The following is a 23,939-nucleotide window of genomic DNA, read 5'->3' on the forward strand; positions in this document are numbered from 1 at the left end:
TTTTTTTCAGGAGATGACTTTTCATTGATACAGCAAGAAATATATATGGTTAAAGAATGCAAACACTGCAACATAGTCGCCTATTTTGGGAGCTATCTCAGGTAAACGCCACTTTATACCTGCATTTCTGCTGGTTCTTTCCTAAGACAATGCTCGGTCTGGTTTAGTACTTCTGTCTTCTCTCAGTGTTCTTCTGTAGCTTGAATTCCCTTTGGTTCCCAGTTGGCTTTAAAAAAAAAAAGCAAAGTGACTAATACTTTGTTTTCTCTGCTGGCCAAAAGGCTGGAATATTTTTATCACTAGGAACAGAAAGAAACTTTTCCCCTAGAGACTCTTGCAACATATCCAATCCTACTCATTTACAGGGCAGATTTTAAACATTTATCACTTCTAATATAAAACTAGCTTATTATTTCTCTACGGCAGAATTGCTTTTAGATATTTTATTTAATGTTAGCATTGTGTGCTGTGAAAGTATAGCCAGTGAGTTGTAAGAGCAAAACACTAAGTCTGAGCTGCTGGTAATAACATTTTTCCTAATTCTGGTATAACAGATGCGACGTACTGAGAGGCAGAAACAAGGTGATGCCAGCTGGCTACTTCTTCAAGTGCACACGTTAAATGTTATACAGAAAGCTGGGGAATATTTTCCATTTCTGTGGAACTCTGTCATTTATTAGTTGGCTCTGTGGGAATATGTATCACTGCTTTGCCTGTTTGGTCTTTTCTTACGAGGCTTCATCTCTAGATTTCTTGGAGGGCTGCATTTTTTAAGCACCTGTACAGCCCAAATGGACTTACACTGGGACAAAACAGCTAAATTTCAAATCCCCCAGTACTGTTTTTGGAAGCCAAAGAGTTGTTTAGATGTAAATTAGGTAATTTCAATTTAACACACTAAACCTGCAGTTCCAGTCTTATCTGCTGTCAGCAAGGTGACATTAGATAAACCTTGGGTGTTTCCTTTGCATGATCTTTGTTGCAGTTAGGAGGTCAGAGTTAAAGCAACACCTTTTAGGTCTGATGATGTTTAAAGACTTCTCAGTGATTTTGGCATAAATTTTTCATTTTGATAGGTGAGAATTTATATTGAGATTATTAATAACATGTAAAATATGTAACTGCTAGTCATGTGTCTTTATCAAAAAGTGGTCGAGACCAATAGAAAATACTTTAAATAATCATTATTAACTCTGTTCTGTATACAGATCAATCAGCTTCTGATGCCTGTGTTTTAACTTTCTTTTGATAGCCGTGAGAAGCTGTGGATATGCATGGAATACTGCGGTGGGGGATCCCTGCAAGATATTTACCATGGTACTTTGAAACTTATTTTAACATCAGTACGTTTTGGAAATTTTCTGCCAAGAAAAAAAAAAATAATAAGCAAACTAACAGGGGATGGTTGGTACTGGCTGAGCACTGCACGTGGTTTTCCTTAGGGCATGAACAGTGGGGGGTTTTTTAGCTACAATCAACAGATTTTGTTGAGAGCACTTCTCAAATATGGTGACTGCCATTTTGGGCTAATACCCTGTCGTTCTAGGGCGGAACATGCTTTATTTTTTAATCATCACACTGTTTATTTTTATCCACGATGCTTAGGGGACTGACCCAAAGAGCTTGAGCTGTTCCAGTGGAGAGCTCTTCATAGCTGCAGTTGCTGTACGCTGGGAGCTCGCCTGGGTCTTGGCCTTTCTCAGCCCAGGTCTCCGAATGCCACATGCATTCACAGCCAGAAGTCACACTAATTGGGGACGGTTACTGTACATGGTGTGAGGAAGCAGTTTTTACTGGGAAATCTCTACATTTGATCTTTAATGGGTAGAAATGACTTGTTGTTCTTGCTCCTGTGCAGTACTGGACCACTCTTTTATTATTATTTTCCCCTCTGAGGTTTCATCTGGAGTTGTTGATTCTGTAGACGGATTTGTTGGAGTTGTGGGAAAAACAGTCTGGGGGCTTGCCCTGCCTTTAAATTATAACATGGAGTTTTTGAATACTAGAGCTCTTTTTGCTTTATTTTTTTAGCCAGTTAGTACAAATAGCTTTAAAACAGTTCAAAGTCTTGTAGGCCCCTAGTATAGAACATTGCCATTTATAATATTAAAAAGTTAGCAGAAGTCACTTCCATTGTTTTTTACCTTCCTCAGGGTACAGGGTATTAGATTACTATGAAGTCACTTGTTAAATGATAATTAGATTTCTGTCAAAACAGGTTTTCTTCGCTCTGTGGGTTTTATGTTCTGTTATTGTGCTGGTTTTCTTACAGAAAGCCTTTCTGTCAAACAAGCAAACAAACCCCGCTCTTCAGCTCAGAGTAAAATACAGTTCATATAAAGTCGGTCTTTAACTTCTGCACGGAGATACTACTTTTTGGCTGCCTCACAACCTTATTTCTGTGTTGTATATTGTAGACTTACACGCTTTTTAATCTTTGTTTTCAGTAACAGGACCTCTGTCAGAGTTACAAATCGCATATGTATGCAGAGAAACTTTACAGGTACTGTACTGCCGCAGGTGTACGATAAAGTGTTTGCTCCATGTATAGAAAGTAGATACATAAGATGATTTCAGAAGGCGCTGCAGTACCATCACTTACCTTTGTTAGCACAGGGAATCTAGCTGAAACCAATTAACCGGGGTTAATCTGTGCGCCTCCATATCGTAAATAAAAATTAGCAAGAAACTCCAGTAGCGTAGTGCAAACATCTGCTTAAAACCATTGTCAGAGCGGTGCTGCCTCAGTGCTGTAATTTGCAAAGGAGTTTACGGAAGAGTAGCCGTCTCTCTGGGTCCCACTGCAGGACCGAAATACTGAACCTCAGTCCTGCTCCTGTTTCTTTCATCAGACGTCAGACACCCTGGTGGTGTCAGGGAAACTCTGGAAGACGGATCTGTGCAGGTTGTGACCACAGTGTTGTCTGGGCTGTTTTCAGCCGTTGTTCTAACACAGTGATTCAGTGCAGCAGTTTAGGACAAATTTTTTAATCTTGTTGCAGAAAACAACTAATATCTAGAAAGCAAGGGTAAGCAGCTGAGTAATGGAAGAAAATTTAAAAAGGCACATTTTAAACTGCCTGCTCAATCTGTGGCAGTAAATACTAATAATTTGCAGAGGAAGACTACTGCAACCAGATGACTAAAACTCGTTTTCATTTTGTGATTGCTAATAACTGTACAAATCCAAGATAAGATGGTGCAGGCAGCTTGTTTCTTAAAGGAACTTTTCTCTCCCTGCTCTGTGGATCCGTGAATAATTACGTGAGAGAATCACGGGGATGCACACCTTTCCCTGGAGCGGTGGCTGAACTGGTCACAGCCAGAGGCAGGGGTGTAGACCCGTGAACTAATCTGCTCGGCAGTTCTGGTCCTGATCCCTTCTTACTGCAGGGACTTGTATTGCTGGAAGGGCAGCTTAAAGGCTAAACACCCGCTTGTTGAAACCTTCACAACTTCAAAAATATAGTTAATTTTAGTAAAGGGAAAACCTGATGTATCTGGAAGTTTGTTTTGAAAATACATGTACATTTGTGTAAAATGTTACACCATAAGTGGTTTAAACAAGTCTTCACGTGTGCTGGCCGGAGCTGGGAGAGATGAAGAACAGAATCCAGCCTACATCTTATCTGCAAAGCTCAAATTTCTCCACTTTCAAATAAAATACACGGAGTAATTTAAATTTATTAAATGGGACTAGCTTTGTAGTATGTTAACAAATGGCAAAATGATGTGTTGTGTCTCTTATTTCCAGGGTCTTGCTTATTTGCATATGAAGGGCAAAATGCATAGAGACATAAAGGTAACTTGGAACTTTGCGAAGCTTATCTTAAACTTTCTAGTGCAGAAAAATATTCCTGATAAAGATTTTTAACTTCCTATTTATTATGTTTTAGGGTGCAAATATTCTACTAACAGACCATGGAGATGTCAAGTTAGGTAAGTTGCTTGAATTTAATAATAAGACAGAAAGCAAATGGGAACATTTTAAATTTGATCAATCAAAAGCTACAGTACCAGCTGGGAGACTTTAATTTAGCAAATTGCCTTTTACTTTTATCATTCCATTAAGATAAAAAAATAACCAGACTGTAGAGACCATGCCACCCAGGAAGAATATTCAGCTTTTGTAAGGCTTTGTTTTGTGTTGAACAGCACACGCACAGCAAAGATTGAACTTGCTACAAATGATGAAGCGTAACACAGCACATCTCCTTATTGCAGTTGGTTTTATTAGATACTGTTGTCAGTGACATGAACCTTTTGGTGTTGTACTGTAGGATGTTCTTATTCTTAGTTGGGGCATTAGTTGATGATAGAAACATGTATCCATGGGCTTTTGTACATAGGAGATGAGAAGTTTTGCATTCTGTCAAGAAGTTACAGATAATTTCTCTTTTCAACCACCAATCCTTGAAGCCTCCCTGGACTTTGCCAGGTTGGAGTTACCGGGATATTAACTTGTCTGTTCCCAGCTGGAATGGCAGTTGTCCCTCAGATCCTCCAAGGATCCACTGTGTGAGACAGTGGCAGCCTATGGAAAAGTGGGGTCTGATCCTGGCTGTGCCTCTAGACCGGTGTATGACGTTGGGCATTTCCATGCGGGTGGAGAAGAGGAAGCTCTCCTCTCTCGCAAGCGCTCTGAGGTCTGCAGATGAAAACTCAGAAGAGATCTGTATTTCTGGCTTCCTCCAGTGACGCTTTGCAGTTAGTGCAGCACAAACAGGCCGAATCTCTTGTTACCAGAGTGCGCTGCCTTCAAAACCCCTTCCTGCTCATCTGATGCCTTGCTTCACAGGAGCCTACATGTAGTTAGGGCTCTGCAGGAAGCAGGGAGCCGACATCCTGAGAGAAGGAATGGGATGCTCATCGCCTTGCTGTGTCCTGTGTTGGACTCGGGGCAGTTGTGCATTATCTGCATTGCTGCTTCTCAGAAGAGCTGTGTGGTTCAACACTTTTACTCCCCTGAGGTGAACCAGGAGTGCTTGCCTAGGAAAGTATGTTTTTTTTAAAGAAGAAGGGGAAATAAAGATTAAAACCTTGAAACTGATAAGAGATTCCGCTAACTGCATTAAACTTGGGTTATGGACTGATACCTTCCTTTTGCCTGCTAAGCTAGTTAGATTTGCCCACAATTATCCTCCAGCTATCTTACCTCAAATGCAATAAAAATAAAAAGGACTTAAATGAGTTTTGGCTCTGCAAGACCACCTGATTATCTGCAGCTTGGAGAGTGAGGGATTATTGTCCCCTAGACAGAGTCTCCACAAATGAGAACAGATGGCCCCCCGCAGTTCCTCCATAAGTAATACAGAAATCGAACCATTTCCAAAGCATGATGCTATTTTTCCTCTTGAATATTAAATTGAATAGTCACTAAATTTTGCGAGGTTGCTTGGTTGCTGTATTGCGAGACAGAAAAACAGCTAGGGGAGGAACAGGACCATGGGTGAACTCTATGTAGAAAACGATCTTTTCAGTTTGGAGTCCCGTCAGTGAAGGCATTAGCTGATCTCATTATTAATCTTTAGCTGTTGAGGCTTAAAGAATTTTTAATTTGGAGAAGAAATGTGATTGTTCTTTCATAATATGGTATTTCCTAGAGTAGAATTGAGGTCTTAAAATGAGATTTCTAAGTCTACCATAATTTTATTTTCCAGCTGACTTTGGTGTAGCAGCAAAAATAACAGCCACCATTGCGAAGAGGAAATCATTTATTGGTACCCCTTACTGGTAATAAACTACTGTGATTGCTATGACTGCCTGCAAAGCTAAGTCTGTATTTATGCCAAGAACACTAAAATACACACACTGAAGTGCACACAAGTATTTTTAAATATATTTAGCAATTGCATAAATTCCTTTTCTTCCAAGCAAAATACCCAAAGGGTAGAAGTCTGGGAAGCACTGACTGTAGCTGACCTGTTGCTGTAACACAAGCTACCTGATAGCTGAGGCAGGATTGCTGTTTCTCCCAAGCTGATTAATGCAGAACATTCTCCCCATTTTCTGGATACCTAATGGTCGTTCCGTTTCTCGGTAGCTTCTTACGCTTTTAGCGAATTAACTAAGCAATGTCTTTTCGATTTCCATGCAGAACGAAGGGTGAAGAAAAACAGATTTTAAACTATCTTTTAATAATCTCCGCTGATTAATGTCTGCACAAGACAGCATTTAATATGCAAATATATCATTGTTAATCTTGAGCTGGATTATATATGCAAATTTAACTGCTGTTGATTTCTCGCATTACTGTGATGTAGCTGAGATGCCTGGGGCCGTATTCTTGGTATAACTGAACATGTACATACAGCTTAATCCAGACAATGGCTTTTAATTGTTTGCTGCCCTCTTTATCCTGTTGGAGAAGGAGGACTGAGGGCAGGAAGATTATCTGGTCATTAAAGCATTTCACCAGGAATCATGAGACCGGTTCTATTCCTAGCGCTGCTGTCCAGTCCATGACCTTGGGCAAAGCACATCACCTCTGTGTGCTTCTCCGCTCCCCTGATGTCGGGTGAGGGGAGGGGGGACCTCAGGCTTTTCCCTGATTTACGCTCTTTGCTGGGGTTTCTGCTCTAGGCTTATGCGACGTGCTTTGTGCCTCCTGCGTGCGGGCACTGTTGAGAAGCGGTTGGTGCTCTCGCTAAATGACGCCTTTGCTTTTAAAGGATGGCCCCAGAAGTTGCAGCGGTGGAGAAGAACGGTGGATATAACCAGCTCTGCGATATCTGGGCGGTTGGCATTACAGCGATTGAACTTGCAGAGCTTCAGCCACCCATGTTTGATCTTCACCCGATGAGGTCTGCTGGCTGGGGAGCTCGCTTGCCTCCAGGGGCCCTTCAGTCCCAGTAGATATAGCTTAACCTTCTCCATAGCTCAGACCTAGAAACTCACACTAGGATTCCTTCATTAAACATCTACTTTCTGTGTGAGCTGTGTCTGTTTATAAGACATCGGTCTGAAGCTACAGGCTTAAATTTAGAATTGAAATTCATCGTTGAAATTTTTAATTTAAAAAAAAAAATCCCAAACAACTTTGTAGTGTCAACAACAACTGTGACTAAGAACAGGTGTTGTAAATCACTAGAGAAGCTGTAGCCTTATGTTTAACAGGATTATGCGTGGTGATAAAAAGAACTTATTTAAAGATAAGGAAATCAACAGCTTTACAGTGTCTGTCCTCTAACACAGTATAGACTATAATCCAGTTTGATTCTTGTTGTGAAGTGTTAATTTGAAGCGTTTAGATAGTGGAATGAAATTAATTATTTTTCACCATATAATAACATTATCCTTCCTTTACCTTTAGGGCTTTGTTTTTAATGTCAAAAAGTAATTTTCAACCGCCAAAGCTAAAGGAAAAAGCGAAATGGTAGGTTAAACCCCTCCTTTGTTCAATATTTTGCACATAATGTAAAAACAGTACTTGTCATTATTGAAGAAGGGAGGCAGTGAAGAATAGTGTGTGCTAGTTTTAAACTCAGGAACTTGAGAGGTGATTTTTCTTCCAGGAAGTTTCACTGAGAAACAACTAGTTGTTTTTTATATGTGTCTGAAAGCAAACGAGAAGGGGTTAAGGTCCAGAAGCAGACATTTTCTGACGTGGCAGAAAACTGGCAGTAAGGGACAGGACAGCCCTACCTATGTAAATTTGTCCCTGCCAGGGACCCAGAGGGAAATGAAATCTCCCTTCTTGGATTGTTTTTGTATGTTCTAGGAAGAAAAATTATTTTTATCCCTTCCCCTTAATTGCCATTATAGGGTATTTGCCACTGTCAATGAGACAGGTAACCATTTAATCCTTTCATGATTTCTTTAATCTGTGACACCTTCCTAGTGCCCGCAGGATTTTGTTCCACACTTACTGACATTTTATTTATGCAACTCAGAACAATTCCGGTATGCAGCATCTTTTGCTCATGATGCTGCTGTACAATCTTTTTACTTTGAGGTGTTTGGGTGGGCAGATGTGCACTAGAGGAAGGGAGTTAACGCCTCTAAGTGCATTGAAACCGCTCAGTGTAACCTCAGCCAACGCACTTTACTTCTCTGGTGTCACCTTCTCAGTTGCTAAGGCTAGAAGAGGAAATGTGTTTTGTAACGTGATTTGAAAGCAAGCAGACTTGGGCTAATATTGTCCCCAGAAAGGCATACTAACATGAATGCAACTGTGAGAAAAATGCTTGAAAAATGGTAGGTCCAGTCATAACATCAAGTCATAATTCGCATCTAAAAAGAGGCGATATGACACAGTGACCTAAGTTGTTCTGAAAAGAGCAACAAAACATTCTGAAGAGTAGGTTGAGTCTCTGTATAGAACTTTGTATTTTACCTTCCTACTTGTAGCCAAGAACAGTGAAATTTGCAGGTTTTCCTAGATTTTGAGGGTTAACTGGGTGCATAATTCACAATTTTTATTTCTGATACCTAATCCTCTAACAGTTGAAACTGGAAAAAGTTGAAATAGCACCGTACGTGTTTGATTTATTTCTATACCAAAATGTTTTCCATGTAAGTTCCATGAATCAAATGGGTTTTTTCCTATTCCGTTAATGTAATTATTCAAACCTGAGATGAGGTACCTGGATGACATTCTAATTTAGCGCAGCCTTTTGAAATCTGTTTAGTAACTGCATTAAAATAAAAAATATCTTCTTGCAAAATTAAACATAAACCCTCATTTTTCTTTTAAGGTCATCAACATTCCATAATTTTGTCAAAATAGCACTTACAAAAAATCCAAAGAAGAGACCGACAGCAGACAGGCTCCTTTCTGTAAGTGACTTGGATCTCTCAATAAGAGATCTCTTGCTTCAAAGTGAGCAACAGATCAACAGGAAACCAAACTGGAACAATTTTCCTTCTCTGACCGTATAACATGGGTGGTAAAATCTGAAGGAGAGAGACATTGGTCAACTGTAGGAAGTAGCAAGATTTTGTTCAGTATCAAGATTTTCATACAATTTTTGGTAGGAACAATTAAGGAAATTTGCTTCATGTCCTACCTTCAGCCTTGTCCTTTCTGCAGGCGGATGTCAGCCTCTTAGATATAGCTGCATACATGTTGCTCTTCCTGTCATCCAAATAGAAAATGGATTTTTTTTAGCAGTTGTTCATGTATCTGTTTCTGCCTTCCTAAACTCGATTGAGCCACTCATGTAAAAAAATGAAGTTAAGGTGTAACTGTTTGACTCGGAGTTTAATTTCCAATTTACAAGTGGGCAAAAGTGTGGTGTTTCCGTGCTCATGGAGGGGTTAGAAAGTCCAGCCATTAAGGAGTCTAAAGAAATACACAAGCCCCCAGAAAGCAGGCAAAATTCATTAACGTTCTATACTGGAAGTTTCTTAATGAAAGTTACGTATCAAATGCATGTTATAACTTGTTCTTTTCTGCGGTTCTAGCATAGCTTTGTAGGACAGCCTGGTCTTTCCAGATCTTTAGCAGTCGAGCTGTTGGACAAAGTTAATAACCCTGACAACCATACACACTACGGTGAAGTTGATGATGATGATTTTGAGGTGAGAACATCTTTTACTTTCTGTCTTTGGGTAAAACTAGGGTCTGAATACCCTGCTTTGCTTTGGGTATGTAAGATTGCAGCTTGATGGGGGCCCTGCCCCAGCATCTTTAGAGCTCCATTTGTAGAGTTACCATGCAGGAGAAGCCAGGAAATAATGCCACAGCGCTTGTCACGCTTATGCTGTGGGTGACGGAAGGATCCTGTGCACGGGCTGTGCAAGGCTAGGACAAAGGTGGTGCATGCTGCAGTCTGTGACTGCAACAGCTATTCTTTCTCCTTGTTGGTTTGATTGCTGGTTGAGATCCAACAGAAAGCCATGCGACTTTTCTCAGCTTTTCCGTTTATAACCCTTGCAGCCTCACTCCGTTATCCGCCACACAATTCGTTCTACGAACAGGAACATTAGGGCAGAGAGAACGGCGTCGGAGATAAACTGTAAGTTCCTGACCTGCTTTGCCCATTTTGTGGTGCTGGTTTGCTGCTATCGATGGCGGATAGCGGCGGCGTTCTTTTGCTGTGTGTACTCTGGAAGGTCTCTTCTGCTGTTGGCACATTTGAGAAACAAAACCAGAAGAAACAGCATGCGCATATGAATCTTCAATAGTATTTTTTCTAAACCAAAATTAAAACTTGCAAATTTTTCTGCTGTTCCATTCATTCCATCTCATTGCTGCATCGTAATGTTTGTGTGGAAACCTTGCATGACCAGCAGAGCCGTTCAGCTCTGTGATTTCTGTCAGACTACGCAGCTTTACTTAAAACAGCAAACACAGTAATAACATGCAAACATCAAAAACCAAAAGTGAGTTGGTAAATAGGAGGGCAACTTTTCACATGCGTACCTTGGGTGCCATGGTGTGATGAGAAAATGTAGAAAAATCGTGGCATTTTGTGTTTGTCTGCACATTTTTTTCAAGTTCCTAAGTGAAACCTCCTCTTGACCCTGATGGAGTGCTTGTGATTGCAATAGCTGGCCTGACCTGGGTGCATGTTAACAGACTGCATTTTCTTTGATGTAACCTTTTCTCTTTTTTTGAAAAACAATATTAATACACCACTCAGGTGGATCTAAGTTGAAATTTTGAGGGTAGAAACGGATCTCTCTCCAGGTTTGGAGAAATAGCTTCCGTAGTGTAAACGGTGTCTGCCCCTCTGCATCACGTACATCACGCTTTTAGGAAGCTTGCTGTGTAAAAAGTCTCTTTCTTCTCTTTCACATGCATTGAAAGTAACATGTGGTTATGTAGATACCTTTTAGCGCACTTTCATATAATGACTTGGTATTTACTTTTGGTCTGTTTCTTTCTTGTGGGTTTCATATTTGCAAATTCAAGCATTTAGACAATAGTGCTGATATTTAAGTGATGGTCATATTTTATAGACAAGTGTTGTGTACATAATATTTAGCTCTGTTACAACATGAGTTTCGCTGTAGTAAGCGTTGAAAGGGTGCTAGTATAATGTTGTGTGTATTAAACTTGAAAATGTCATGTTTTGTAGTTGATAAGCTGCAGTTTGAGCCCCCTTTACGGAAAGAAACGGAAGCTCGGGATGAAATGGTAAGGACAAGTTCGTTTTTTCCTTCATTTATTAAAATCGTAGTGCCTTCACTGTTTGTGGTTCAGCTCTTAAGTAATATGACTCTGAAGTATAAAGTCATGAGAAGACCACTCTTGGTCCCCAGACAATTGCTGCATTTTTAAGAAAATGAATTGCCCTCCACGCTTTGTGCGGAGAGTCACGCTCAGATGAAAAAACCGACATGTGCCTATTAATTTGATAATGTGAAGAGGCCGTTCTGCGTTTGAGTCTCCGATCTTCCCGTCGTCGGGGTTTATGTGCTGCTTGTTTCTTGGAAGGCCGCCAGCTCGCATGCAGCCAGTTTTGCCCCCTGTGAGCTGCTGCTGTTTGTTCCAGCCCTCAGCAGTTTGCTGCAGATCAGCTAATTAACGTTCTTTGGGATTAGTGTGTGCCTGTCTACACAAGGGCTCCATTTTATAATAAGTGTTGTGAATAGTAACAGCTGCCACTAATTTTGATTCAGAGACATCCGTGCTCAGCACTCCAGAAAAATCCCATTCCTGCTTTTTACAGCTGTACTCCACCAGGTAGGTTGGAGTTCGTCTTTTTTTGAACGTGTCTGATGAGGTCTGTACACGTTGTTACTGGTGAGGTCCCCTCAGTGCCATGCCTAGTGTCAGGAATGCTCCCAGCCTCTGCTGCTGATATCTTATATGAGTCTGGAGGTGGCTACAGCACGTTCTCTTGCTGGAAGAGTGTCTTGGAAGTGCCCTGAGTGGATAATATGAGTTTTCACCATAGGTTTTGGTTTCATGTTACTTATTGCCATTTGATACTGGCATTATACCATTTCCAGGTGCAGCTTTTAAATCTGAGTCTAAGAAGATAGCTTCTCAATAGTTGCTTTATAATGAGATTGTAAAACATTATTTAACTTTGGAATTTTATTTTACTGCTTATGGGTCATTCTGCAGGGTTTGGGATTCTCCCAGGCCTCTTCATGTGCTGTGGATAAAGTACTTCAGTTTGACAGGGGGGATAAAAAGGAAATTTTCTGCATCTTCAGGTTGTGGCAGCTGGCGCTGACTTCGCTTCACATTGGAATCCTTTTGTTGATGGTGGAAGCAGCAAGTAAGTACCGATCTTAAAATATCTTTTATTTCTGTGACTTAATATGAACATACACTCTGAAAGAAAAATTAGGAGGTATGGTGGAAAATCAAACCATCAGCCCTAATCCACTTTACTATTTGTAAAGTTAGAGGAGATTTTGCCCAGCATCCTTCTGCAGTTGGTTGGTCATTCTCTTGGGGAATAGGTTTTGATCTCTTTTAACCACAAACAGTGGCTTGTTTTAAAATTGTTGTAGCTCCCCAGATGTAGACAGGAAGTGAAGTGTAAATGTACGGCCAGCACAGTGAAGTAACACGGCCAAAGTCAATTTTCTGAAGCAAGGCTGGTAACCTTGGAAGGGCTGAGTTTAGGGTCCCGCGCTGGCCTTGCACTTCTCTGAGCCACAGCTGTGGTTGTGACATCCTGCGGCAAAGCATGTTCGCTACCCTGAAGTCGGGTCCTTGTGAGAAAGGGAAGGAGAAACCAGTTCTGAAGCTTCAGTTTTACCAAGTTCAGTACGACAGCACGACTGCTTCTGCTGTGGGTGTCTGATCGGGGTAGTCTGTAACGCAGTCGTGCAGGGTTCTGGGGTGAAATGTAGGTAAAGACACGCTGTAACTGATTTGCCCTGGGATAAAGCAGGCCTGAAGTAAGGGAGCACAACTCTGTCCAAGTTAGGACTGAGTTTATTAGGTGTGTGGCTTGCTTTTGCTGCAAAATACTGGATTCTGTTTTTAAAGGCAATCTGTGAATTTGCAGTGAAGAATATGGAAGTTTGGTAATACTGACTGACGGGAAAGGTGGTAGTTTGGTTGAAATAGCTGCTCAGCTAAAAGAGCGTATTTCCCATCTTTATTTGGATCTGAGTAGCAGTCTGTGAATTTTATTGGCTTTTTTGCCGATAAAGTCTTGCATAAACTGTCAGCTGACATTATGGCCCCCTGGCCGTTTCACGGAGATTGCCAGTGTTCGGCTCTTTTTAAGTTCAACCTGTTTTTTTTCTGTTCTCACTCTCACTGTAGTAAAAGTCTGGGGTGGCTTTCTAGGCCTTGCCTTTCCCCGTCCAGTAACGACAGCGACTGCTTTCCTTCCTCTCTCGGTTTGTTTGCGTGACCCTGATGAGCTGCAGATTGAAAGCCTTTCTCCTCGTGAGTGCTGGCGTTTCTGCAGACAGCTGGAATCTGTGGGGTCGAGGAGCAGGGAGGGAGGGAAGCTTCTCCTGGCAAAGGGACGTAATGATTTGATTCTGTTTCTGTAGCATTATTAAGATGGTCTATACCAGGCTGTATTAAAAGCAGGATGAATGTAGCCATAGCAAACATTGCTAGGGCTATAAATCGGTGAATAGATACAGAAATAGTAGCGAAAGGAGGACAGGCATAAAGTTTCTGGATGGTGAATCTGTGCTCCTTACTTGGAAACCACTTCCAGTTTAAAAAGATAAACAGGAAATGCATAGCTCCTCTGTCCCAGCGATTCTGAGTAATACCGGGGATGTACAGAGAGGATGTGTGCTGGGGGGTCCTTGCATTTCGTGCCCTTTGGCTTTTATCAGAGTGAATGTAATTGATACCTTCGACTCGGGAATACTTGACTGGAAAGGGGAATACCGGAATGTGTGCCTGATGACTGAAATTATTTCTGTTTTTTTCATCCTTATTGTAGCATTTTAAAATTACTTTTTTTTTTTTTTAATTTTCTGTATTATGGAGGTAGTTTTTGTTGATGGTTGGACTTCTTCTCTTTTAAATTTTTTAATAGTTCCCATTGGCAACTGTCTGCTGCTTTCCCTTCAGAAGTAACTTGCAGGGAAATTTTACGTTAATCCAAATTTGGCTGGGTTAGTTTTTGTATAATATGCTTTTGTTTTCCTGTTCGTTACCCCGGTGGTCATTCCTCAGGGGGTGATGGGGCGCGTTGTGGAACATGGAAGGATGGGTGAGTTGGTGGGCTACGGGGGCGCCTGCTCTGCCCGCAGAGACTTGGACTGCACTGGGCTCTGCAGCCTGAAGAAGCCTGTCCCTGGTTGGACACCGGGACAGCCAGCTTCTGAGCTGCCTCTTCCACCTCACGACTGCTGAATGCAGAAAAGAATGCAGAAGCCTACAACAGCACAACCCAACGCCACAACAGCATGCTGAGGAATGCTTTTTATTGGGTTTAGGTTTATGGTTTAGATTTTTTTAGATTTAATACAGTTTAATTTTTTTTTTTTAAGACATAGCTTGAAAATTGCCATCTTGCAAAATTTTATCAGTGTTTGGTTGTTTCACGATTATATTTTCAGTGCGGCTTTGATCCTCTAGTCACAATTTCTTTTTTAACCTTGGGGTAGCTTTCAAACAAAAATTCCCACTGTAATGGGAAACAGTCTGTGTCTTAAGTGAATAACACTACAGGAGGACACTGCCCTTTGTAAAGGCTTTTCTCCATTTGTCTCCTAGTAACTTCCTATGCTCTCATCTCTTTTTTTTTTTTTTTTTTTTTCCCTTCCTTTATGTTGCATCGTTATTAGGCATTTCAACAATATTTAAAATACCAGGTAGGGAAATGAAAGATGAGTTGATGGTGTCTGGTATGGGAGAGAGCTTCAGTGATTATTGGGGGGTGAGGAGAAGGGAAGGAAAGGACTGTACTAAATGAACAAAGGCTCAATGCAGCGAATAAGAGAGAAATACTTCGGTTTGAAAAGGGCTGGGAGGTGCTTGTTATGAAACTAAATGACGTCACCGATCGGTTTAGTTGCACGTGTTGAACTCGGAGCAGAGCTCTTAATTTTTATAAACATTTTACCTAGGGGACTGCTTACAAAATTTGGCGATGGGAGTGAAGATGTTGAAGAGTGAGTGGACCTCCTTTGCGTACAGTTGTGTTTATTCCGTGCGGCTCTCGCTAAAGCAGGCAGTTCTGGCAAAACCTCTTTCTTTAAAATGCTGCAGGCAGCTTTGCCACTCGTAAATAAGTGAGGGCTGGTTGCACTCAAAGGTCTAACACACGCTTGACTGTTTATCTGATCGTCAGGAGAATGGCCGCAAAGCAATGCTTTCTTCCCTTGCTCTCCTTCCTGAGGTTATCTTAGAGTCCATATGGAAGTGCCTAATGCTTTAAAGCAGATTTTGTGTTGATTAATCAATTACGAGCCAGGCCCGGTAGCGACAGGATGTGCAGATATTCCCGTGGAGCTCTGGTGGGGTAGGTGCAGCTCCTCGTGTGCCCAAACATTTGTCTCATCCAGAGCGAAAGCTGCAAACTGCACCCAGCTAGTCCCTGAACGCATATTTATTTGCTAACTTCAAATACCCTTCACCACAGAATGCTCTATAACATCGGCATTTATGAAAGAACATGACTTTATCAAAGAACAACACTTCTAATAAGATTAATGTGCTTTTTTCCTACTCTTGGACTTCTAGTTTAACCCTGTTAGACCCGTCTTTTCTATGCATCTAGCTTGCCTTATTTAGTCTGTGTTCTCAAGTAATTCTGTTTATGTTGTTGGCTTAACTAAGATGACTCCTGTACCTTTTCATTGTAGATCAACACTAAAGCGAGCAGGGCCACCTCCGCTACCTCCTAAGGTAAGAGATGGTGTTTTTTAAGAGTTTGAGGTGGCAAACTCTACTTGTGCAGCCTCTGCAGTGCTTCTCTCTGCCCTCAGTAGGTTATAAATTCTGTTAAATACCATTTGCTAGCAGAATTTGTGCACCTTCATATTTTATGCTGACCTGCAGACTGTACGGTCTCAACAGTGGGGACTCCTGGCCTTGTATGCTGCCCTAGAAAGTGACTTGTAGGTGTTTTCTCTCTAAAGAGAGCATGCTGTGTGGGATGTCCTCGCGTTCAGCACTCTGCCTGCTGCTGTGATTTTCCATCAGGAGGAGTACCTCTTTGATTATTCTGCTGTCTAATGCCTTTTTTCAAAGGCTGAGATATTTTTTTTGTGTGTAGAAGCAGTCTGACTCGAATTAAACTTGTCTGAAGTGTATGCTTCCAGGTGCCATTTCCCAGGTAATCTTCACCTCTTCTGTTTGTTGCAGCCGAGAATAAACAGTTATCCTGAGGAGAACCTTCCAGATGACGAGAAATGTCAGACAATAAAACACTTCCCAGACTCACAGAACAGAGCCCCACCAGCTCACAGAAGACAAAGTATCCCTGTTTGTGGGCCTCAGACTGATCCTTCCCCCGTTGGTATGACCAGCAGCATCAGCAGCCCAGGATTGCTCACTGCTAGATACAGCGACTTAGGTAAACGCATTACATTCCCTAAAGGTGACTTGGCATCCTGTAAAAGGAAGTCAGTTCCAGTCAGCTATTTTCTGCAGATAACTTATTTAATACAAGCTGATCGTGAGGTGCAGCTTTCCTTTTCCCATGTGTGCTGGTTCTTATTAGAAGGTGGAGGTTTAAATTGGATATTAGGAAAAAATTTTTCACTGAATGGGTTGTCAAGCGCTGGAACAGGCTGCCCAGGGAAGTGGTTGAGTCACCATCCCCGGGGGTTTTTAGAAGACGTGTAGACGTGGCGCTCATGGTTTAGTGGTGGGCTTGGCAGTGTTAGGTGAACAGTTGGACTTGCTGGTCTCAAAGGTCTTTTCCAACCTAAACGATTCGATGATTCTATGATTAGAGCCACGGTCCGTGGTGGAAACGTTCTTCCCAAAACAAGGACGCTCAGCCAGACAATACCATTCCTGCGTTGCCTGCAGGAGTAGCAGAAAACTAACAGACGTACCGTGAGGATCGTCTGCGAGGACCTTGCCACAGCTTTATTCTCAGTTGTGTTTGGCCGAGGGTCTGTTTGGATAATGGAAAGCCTTTATTACTGTGTAGCTTAGCAGGCAGAAGAGTGGCCAGCTGTCCTTGGAAGGACTCAGCTACCCGAGATGTGTGTGTGGAAGTTTCAGAGCCCACTTCTCCACTCCTGCTAGACACAGGGGAGGAGAGAGAATAGGGCAATAAAATATTTTCTATTTTATTGTGTCAAGTGAGCTACAAAATATGTCTGGGTTTCTTTTCAGGAAATGGGGATGGCATGCTGAAACTCATTGAAGAAAATGCAGAAGGGCCCGGACAAATCCCTCAACTGCCACGTAAAAAAGAGAAAAGAGATTTTCCTGTAAGTATTGTGACTCTCAGTCTGATTTCACTGTCATGTTAGCTAGCTAGATCTATATCAGTGCGTGGGAGGTATTTTATGATCTTTCTTTCTTCCCACAGAAGCCAGCAATCAATGGTTTACCACCAACACCGAAGGTGCTGGTAAGAAATCTCATTTGCAGTAGGCGTTATTGGAAGTCTGCTGTCATGGCATCTCTCTAGTGTCAGAAGGTTTATGCTAGAATAAGCCACCAGCTCATCCGGGGTGATTTTCGGTATTTCACAGCCAGTTACTTTTTGTGTACTGAATCCACAATATTGGTTTCCTTTTCTCAAAAACTTCCTTTCGACTTCACTCTGGATGTGAAGGGTTGGAGGCTTCGCTGGCTCTGTGGGTTGTGATCTCCAGTGGCAGTCTCTGCTTCATAAAGAGAAAGGGGGAGATGTGGGAGTGATGCGAGAGGGTGTTATTACTGAAGCATTTCTGTTTGTTTTTCCCATCACGTGTCCATTTGTACAAGCGCTCAATATCGCTCTTACCCAGTAGGCACTTAAAACTGTTCATACCATTCTGATCCCTCTTTGTGCTTCTTAATGCATATGAAACCTATGGAAAGGTTAGAAAAGCTGCGTTGTAGCTTTTGGGGAAGATAAAAATGTTTTGCATCAAAGCATATTAGAGTAAGTTTGCGTCTGGTGTGTGTACAGGTGTGGAAGTGGCCGAGTGCCAGATCAACACTTTATACTGTAAACTTGCTTCAGGTTTCAGTTTTGGTGTCTTTCAGATGGGAGCGTGTTTTTCCAAAGTCTTTGATGGTTGTCCTCTGAAGATTAATTGTGCAACATCATGGATACATCCAGATACTAAAGGTAAAGTTATTTTGGCTTTGTATTTTAAACCGGCCTCTTGCCAAAGTGGTAGCGAGCTTGTGAAATAATCCATTTCTCTTAAATTTTTAGATCAGTACATCATCTTTGGCACGGAGGAAGGTATCTATACTTTGAATTTGAATGAACTTCACGAAGCAACAATGGAACAGGTGATTTTTGGTGATTTGGGGATACTAGGAAGCAAGAAAGCTTGATATAAGATGGGATAGATGGGATGCCAGGCTTTGTGGCATAAACTGATTTGCATCAAATCAAGCAATGCCAGCCCTGAAATTAATAGTTCCCCTACCTACCTGATTTTTTTGTTGCTGCTTATGTAAGATAGCTTTCAAAGGAGTTCTCTACTAAAATATCTTTCTTCTCCTTGGAGAGAACTGATTACCTGCCCTTTCTCTCCATTTTATCTCCACTAGATGGCATATTGCTTCTCCACGGGATGCTACCAAAGCCCTTAACCATTTAATTTAGCTGGCATTGTTATCACCAATAAATACTCATTTGCTTCTGTTTTCTTGGGCTCTCTAACCTTTCCAAAGCCACTTCATGCAATCGTGGTATTGTTACATTTGTTTTTTTTAAGAATCGGGAGTAGCAGAGTATTCTTGGAAGGGAAGGGTTGGTGGGTGCCAGTAATGAGATTTATACCTGTAGGTTTCTGAAGCAGTTCACAAAGGCACTTCAGGCCTCTACAGCACATTAAATTCAGTTGAGACGCAGCACAGGTCAGAAAGCAGAGGTGGCAGGGTGGCTGTATCTGTGAGTAATAGTGAGAGAAAGATGATTTCACAGAAAGGACATTGCACAGAGATCTGTGCTTAAGAGGGGAACGTCCTCTCTTTCTTGGGAGCATCGTGCTAGGGGCCAAAACTCCAGAGCAGCAACAGAAAAGGGGAAGCGGTTCAGCAAGGTCATGTCGCTGGGTAGTTTGGCACAAACAAAAGCGAGAGAAGGTTATAAAGGGCTTGGTGGTGAGAACTGGGAATTTGAATTCAATACACTTAGAAGATCCTTTCAAGCTAAGAGAGCTGAGGGTGCACCTAGGTGCAATAGGATAGAGTTGAATATGAAGTTGCTTATCTTTTTGTAGCCTCAGTAGACGTGGGGAGCAACTACTTACTTTTATAATGAATTTCTAAAAATTGGGGTGGCAGCTGTTGGAGACCCCCTGGCCTTCTTACCTCCATTTTCTCTTTACTCTGTTAGTCAAAGTAGCCTCTTTGCTTGTACATTTTCCTGAAATAATTAATGTAACAGTCTTCTCTGGACTCTTCCACATCCCTTTTTTTATCCCATTGACAGGTTAGACATGCCAGTGGTAGGTAGAGAGAACTTGATTTCTCCCCACCAATCGAACATTTTTAACTGTTTCTCCAACTTCTGATTCTGACCACGTCTTCCCAAGCGTTTGCTGTCTCTCCAAGGTTAATATCTTCCAATTTCAGAAGTATACTTTCATTCTGTTCTTAGTTTTTCAGTGAAAATATTGAATAGAACCAGACACCATATATCTACAGGCTGCCTTTTCCTTCAATTAAATAGCAAATTGCTGAGAGATACTCTGTTTTTATGTCCAGCCGGTTGTGTGCTTTCTTTCTGCAGTTTCTTCTACCCCATATTTTCTTATTTTGCGTGCGGAAGTGGCATGCAGGACAAGGTCCTTCACATATGTTTCACATCTTTACTGTTTCACTGCCCCCAGCAGGGCAGTTATTCTGTTAAAGAAGGAAATTCAGATGTTCAAATACGGCCTGTTCTGCACAAGTCTGCGCTAGCTGCTTCTCTTGTGCCTTGGTAATTCAGAAGTATGTGCTTGTTCCTGTGCTACTCTGGATATACAGGCAGGCAGGCCGTTTTGCAATTCCCACCACCCTTTTTACTTGGCATAGGTGCTGTGTTTGTCCTTCCTGAGGTCCTTGTTCATGCTCCATCAGTTCTTGAAGGTAATCGTTACTGAGACCTTGGGGTTTGAGCCAGTTCTCAAGTACTGTAAAGTAAACTTTACTGGACCTGCTGACATGAGCATATCTAGTTGAAATAGTGTGTAATGTGTTCTTTTTCTGCTTCAGGCACAAGTTTCTACCCCCACGGGGACCCTCGGGTGGCAGTGGCACTCTACCCTAGTGCTATTAACCATGCAGTCTTTCTTTCCTGCTAAGCAGTTGGCCGAGCATTTCATTTTCCCAGTTACCACATTTATCGACTTCTCTTACGTTGGTAACCTCATTTGCATCTTCACTTTTCTTATGTTTCTTCCTTCGGACTTATCTTGTGATTGCCTCTTCGTCCTTGGCGCTGCATCCTTGTTTCAGTTTTCTGTATTATGTATTTGCGATATTTAAGGCATGAGGGGGAAATAAAAAACATTGACCCATCTTGGGGTGGCTTGGAGACGGTTAACAGGGAACAGCTATTCCCCTTCCCTTCCAGTGGGGCCATTAAATGGAGCTAGTGGGAACCAAATTAAAAATAAACAGTGGATAGCTGGCCTGGGACTCTTTGCTGTGGGGAGCTGCAAATGCTGGGAGTTATCCGCATTTGGAGGGGAGACTGGACAAATTTATGGAGTATAAATCCATTGAAGCTCCCTAAATGCTTGAAGCCTGTATGTGATTCAGCAGGTTTCTGAGCTGAAGAACTTGGTGTCTGGCAGAGGATTAGGTGCAGTATTATATATATTTTTTCCGTGTTTTCACCATTTTTAGGAGACGTTGTGTCATTTCATGGTGACTCTTGAAAACAGATTTTAGGTTAGATGGACGTTTGCACGAACCAGTAAAATCATTCTTTTGCAGAGCCTTGATTCAAGCATCTTCTGCTGTGTTTTACAACAGCTTCCCTCAGTGGACCAGTCTGCTGTTGTCTTTTTTTTTTTTTAAATATCCTTCAGAAACAGCTTAACCTGTTGAACTCCCTTTTTTTTCCTTATTGGAAATTTTTTCTTGAGGGAGGACCTTACCTCTGAATACTATTCAGTAAATTTAGTCTTGTCTTTTGGGTTAACAAAATCCTTGTCCTTACTCTGTTGTCCTTATTCCCTTTCTTGAAACTCCTGAATGCTGTCATTTGCCATCACTTTTATCAAAATTCCCGTCAGGTTGTCAAGAGGTTCTTCTTAACTTTAAAATCTTCTCAAATCTATACTAGCTGCCCCATGAGTCGCTTCTTCCCTCTGAAACCAAAGTAAGTCCCAATGCCTTCCGTGAACTGTCTGTTCACAAAGCAGCATGCTAACACAAATAGCCAGGCAGGTAAGTCCCACAAAATACAGGATTTTGTGGTAACTCAAGTTGTTCAGAAAATACTAATGCCTTTTCCCCCCCTCTTCTGACTTTGGTGGGGTTTAGTACATTTTTTGAAATAAGGATATCTTTCTGAAAGAACGTTATCTTTCTGGCTTTCACTCCTTAACAAGCTGTTTCTTTCTATAAATGGTATCTTGGTCTTGCCAGCTGTCCCACTTTGGCTCTGTGCTGCTAATTAAAAAATAAAGAAAAATTGAAATTTGAAAGTTTCAGGGGTAGAAGAGGGAAGGAATGAAAACCGTTTCAGACAGAGAAAAGGGGTAAGCAAGGGCCCGAAGAGTCAGTTAAAGGGGAAAATGTAGTTGCAGCTGGGACTTTGTGCCTGCAGGAGCGGTGTCAGAGCCCGAGCAGGCACAGACAAGCATGGCGAGAAATTCCAGTATGTTTCTATTAATGGAAATATTTTCTTTCTTCAGTTATTTCCCCGAAAGTGCACCTGGCTGTATGTTATCAATAACACCTTAATGTCCTTGTCAGGTATGTATAAATAGAGGGAAAATTAATAAAATTATTTATAAACATTTGAAGTCGTAATTCAGTACCATGTATTTCGATTGTACTGAGGTAGAAAACTGCGCATCGCTTCTTGTCTTTGTGTAGGAAGCTTTGCTTCAAGAGTGTTCTAATGTGTGAAAGACTTTCAGAGATGCAAGTGGACATTTGCGAGCAGCGGAGCCAATAGTCTGCAGCGTCCCAGCGTATTATTTATTTATTTTGGTTTTTTTAGTTACTTTGGAAAAGCTTGGCACTTGGTATTTGTCACGCAAGAGTTGCCTCTACCAAGGCTACAATTTGAGTGAAAGTACACAGAGAACCTAAAGAGTGTCCTCTTCTTCGGTCCCTGAGCTAGGAGAGTCGCCATATGGGTGGCTTTCCTGTGTCAGAACAGAATTAGGAGGGGATTAACATAGACGCGTTATCAGAACGCAGATGCAGTGTTTGATCGTTCGCAGTGTGTCGCAGCCTGGCAGTATCTTTGTGTGAACCAGAGTCAGAAAATAAATCCACCCTAAAACAAAACCAGTCTCAATTTAAAGGAGAATGAGGTGGCTGTGCAATACTACTAATCCAGCAGATTGATTCTTGAAAAAAATATCTTTTTCAGCAGTTGTCCCAGAATAGGACATCCTAGACAGGAAGGAGAGGCACTGTGGCACGCAGACTAATTGTAGGACTGTGCTTTTAACCATGCAGGATTTTGTGTAATGCTACTTTTGTTGATCTATAGATAGAGAAGATGTCCTGATATAATTAATTGTTCATGTACAATTACAGACTTCTAAAAATGCGTACATAAAATTTAAGAGCTGCTTTAGTGCTACTGAAATGAACTTTGAGTTGAATGCCGTGTCTTCTCTATGTGCATTATTATTGTTGTCTTGTTTTATTTTTCTTCACGACCGGACTTACTATCTGACGCACGTGCTCCATTTCTCTAGAAGGTAATTTTCTACACACATGTTTTTCTAAAAAGCGCAGTTCTCTGCTGGAGGCATGGCTGCGATATCAATTGTGCTTTTCTCTCTTACAGGGAAAACATTCCAGCTCTACTCCCATAATTTAATAGCTTTGTTTGAACAAGCCAAAAAAACAGGATTAGCTGCTCATATTCAAACCCATAGGTTTCCTGACAAAATATTACCAAGGTACAAATCTTGCGCGTACAGACAATTATTAACCAGTGAAAATTCCCATAAATACTGTTTGTGCTGTTGAATTGGTAACACGAAGGGCCTTTGGCATCTCTTGTTGATGCCTTTTTTCATAATTGTTATTCCAGGAAGTTTGCCTTAACGACAAAGATCCCTGATACAAAAGGATGCCACAAATGCTGTATAGGTGAGTAGGCGTTCAGTTTTGCAATGTTTTCCTGGCCTGTGTCGTTGGGCATGGCGTGTCTTAAACTTACAGCTGTCTCGTTGTTGAGAAGACAGTATGAATACGTTATTCCTTAACACTGTGCCTAACTGGTGCGTCGCGTTCCTTTTAATTAACGTGCGGGTCTTCATGCTCTTCAGTGGAAAAGCATTTTTCATGTCGGCTCTTAACCTCGAAACGGTGCTGTCTAGAGCAAGATCTGAAGGGAAACCCTGGAGACTGGAGAATGCCAGCGGCACACAGCTGACGGGTGTCGCGCGCTCTCTTTCAGAGCTGCTGAAGCTCTCAGCGAATAAGTCGATGTTTGGGATCACTGGCTTCAGGCTGCCGCCCGAGCCAGCGGGTTACTGTGACCTGCAGACGGCCTGCAAGCCTAACGCTTGTTACAGGATCCCAGACTTGTCGCACATGCGCAAATACCCTTTCTGCTCGAGCTTTGACCTGGGTCCAACTTTCACCAATGCTAACTTGAAAAGAATATTTTCCCCAAAGAAAAGGCTGGACATGAATAAAAATTCTGTCAGCCTGGGGAGGAGTGAAGCCATCGCTCAAGTTCTAAGTGCTCAGAAAAGAGTTAAGCTTGTAGAGTTACAGATTTCTTTTTGGCTTT

General features: G+C 41.7%; 1 protein-coding gene across 3 annotated transcripts in view; it reads left to right on the forward strand.

Annotated features, from left to right (window-relative positions):
- The window catches only part of MAP4K5 (mitogen-activated protein kinase kinase kinase kinase 5), a 73,311-nt gene that overhangs the window by 37,734 nt on the left and 11,638 nt on the right, over positions 1-23,939 (forward strand). For 2 of the 3 annotated variants that reach the window (XM_064461169.1, XM_064461167.1), the window contains 23 exons: positions 11-101; positions 1,253-1,317; positions 2,448-2,503; positions 3,755-3,802; positions 3,897-3,939; positions 5,661-5,733; positions 6,672-6,803; positions 7,313-7,375; positions 8,697-8,778; positions 9,406-9,522; positions 9,881-9,959; positions 11,025-11,083; positions 12,112-12,176; positions 14,956-15,000; positions 15,694-15,736; positions 16,196-16,406; positions 17,180-17,277; positions 17,379-17,420; positions 18,044-18,128; positions 18,219-18,298; positions 21,868-21,928; positions 22,983-23,097; positions 23,232-23,290. In XM_064461169.1, coding sequence (XP_064317239.1) covers positions 46-101; positions 1,253-1,317; positions 2,448-2,503; positions 3,755-3,802; positions 3,897-3,939; positions 5,661-5,733; positions 6,672-6,803; positions 7,313-7,375; positions 8,697-8,778; positions 9,406-9,522; positions 9,881-9,959; positions 11,025-11,083; positions 12,112-12,176; positions 14,956-15,000; positions 15,694-15,736; positions 16,196-16,406; positions 17,180-17,277; positions 17,379-17,420; positions 18,044-18,128; positions 18,219-18,298; positions 21,868-21,928; positions 22,983-23,097; positions 23,232-23,290 — 1,777 coding nt within the window. In that variant the 5' untranslated portion in view covers positions 11-45. The remainder of the gene's footprint in view (positions 1-10; positions 102-1,252; positions 1,318-2,447; positions 2,504-3,754; positions 3,803-3,896; positions 3,940-5,660; positions 5,734-6,671; positions 6,804-7,312; positions 7,376-8,696; positions 8,779-9,405; positions 9,523-9,880; positions 9,960-11,024; positions 11,084-12,111; positions 12,177-14,955; positions 15,001-15,693; positions 15,737-16,195; positions 16,407-17,179; positions 17,278-17,378; positions 17,421-18,043; positions 18,129-18,218; positions 18,299-21,867; positions 21,929-22,982; positions 23,098-23,231; positions 23,291-23,939) is intronic. The other variant, XM_064461168.1, reaches the window with a different exon arrangement.

The sequence above is a fragment of the Phalacrocorax carbo genome, chromosome 9 (assembly GCF_963921805.1).
Source record: "Phalacrocorax carbo chromosome 9, bPhaCar2.1, whole genome shotgun sequence".
NCBI classification, from domain to species: Eukaryota; Metazoa; Chordata; class Aves; order Suliformes; family Phalacrocoracidae; genus Phalacrocorax; species Phalacrocorax carbo.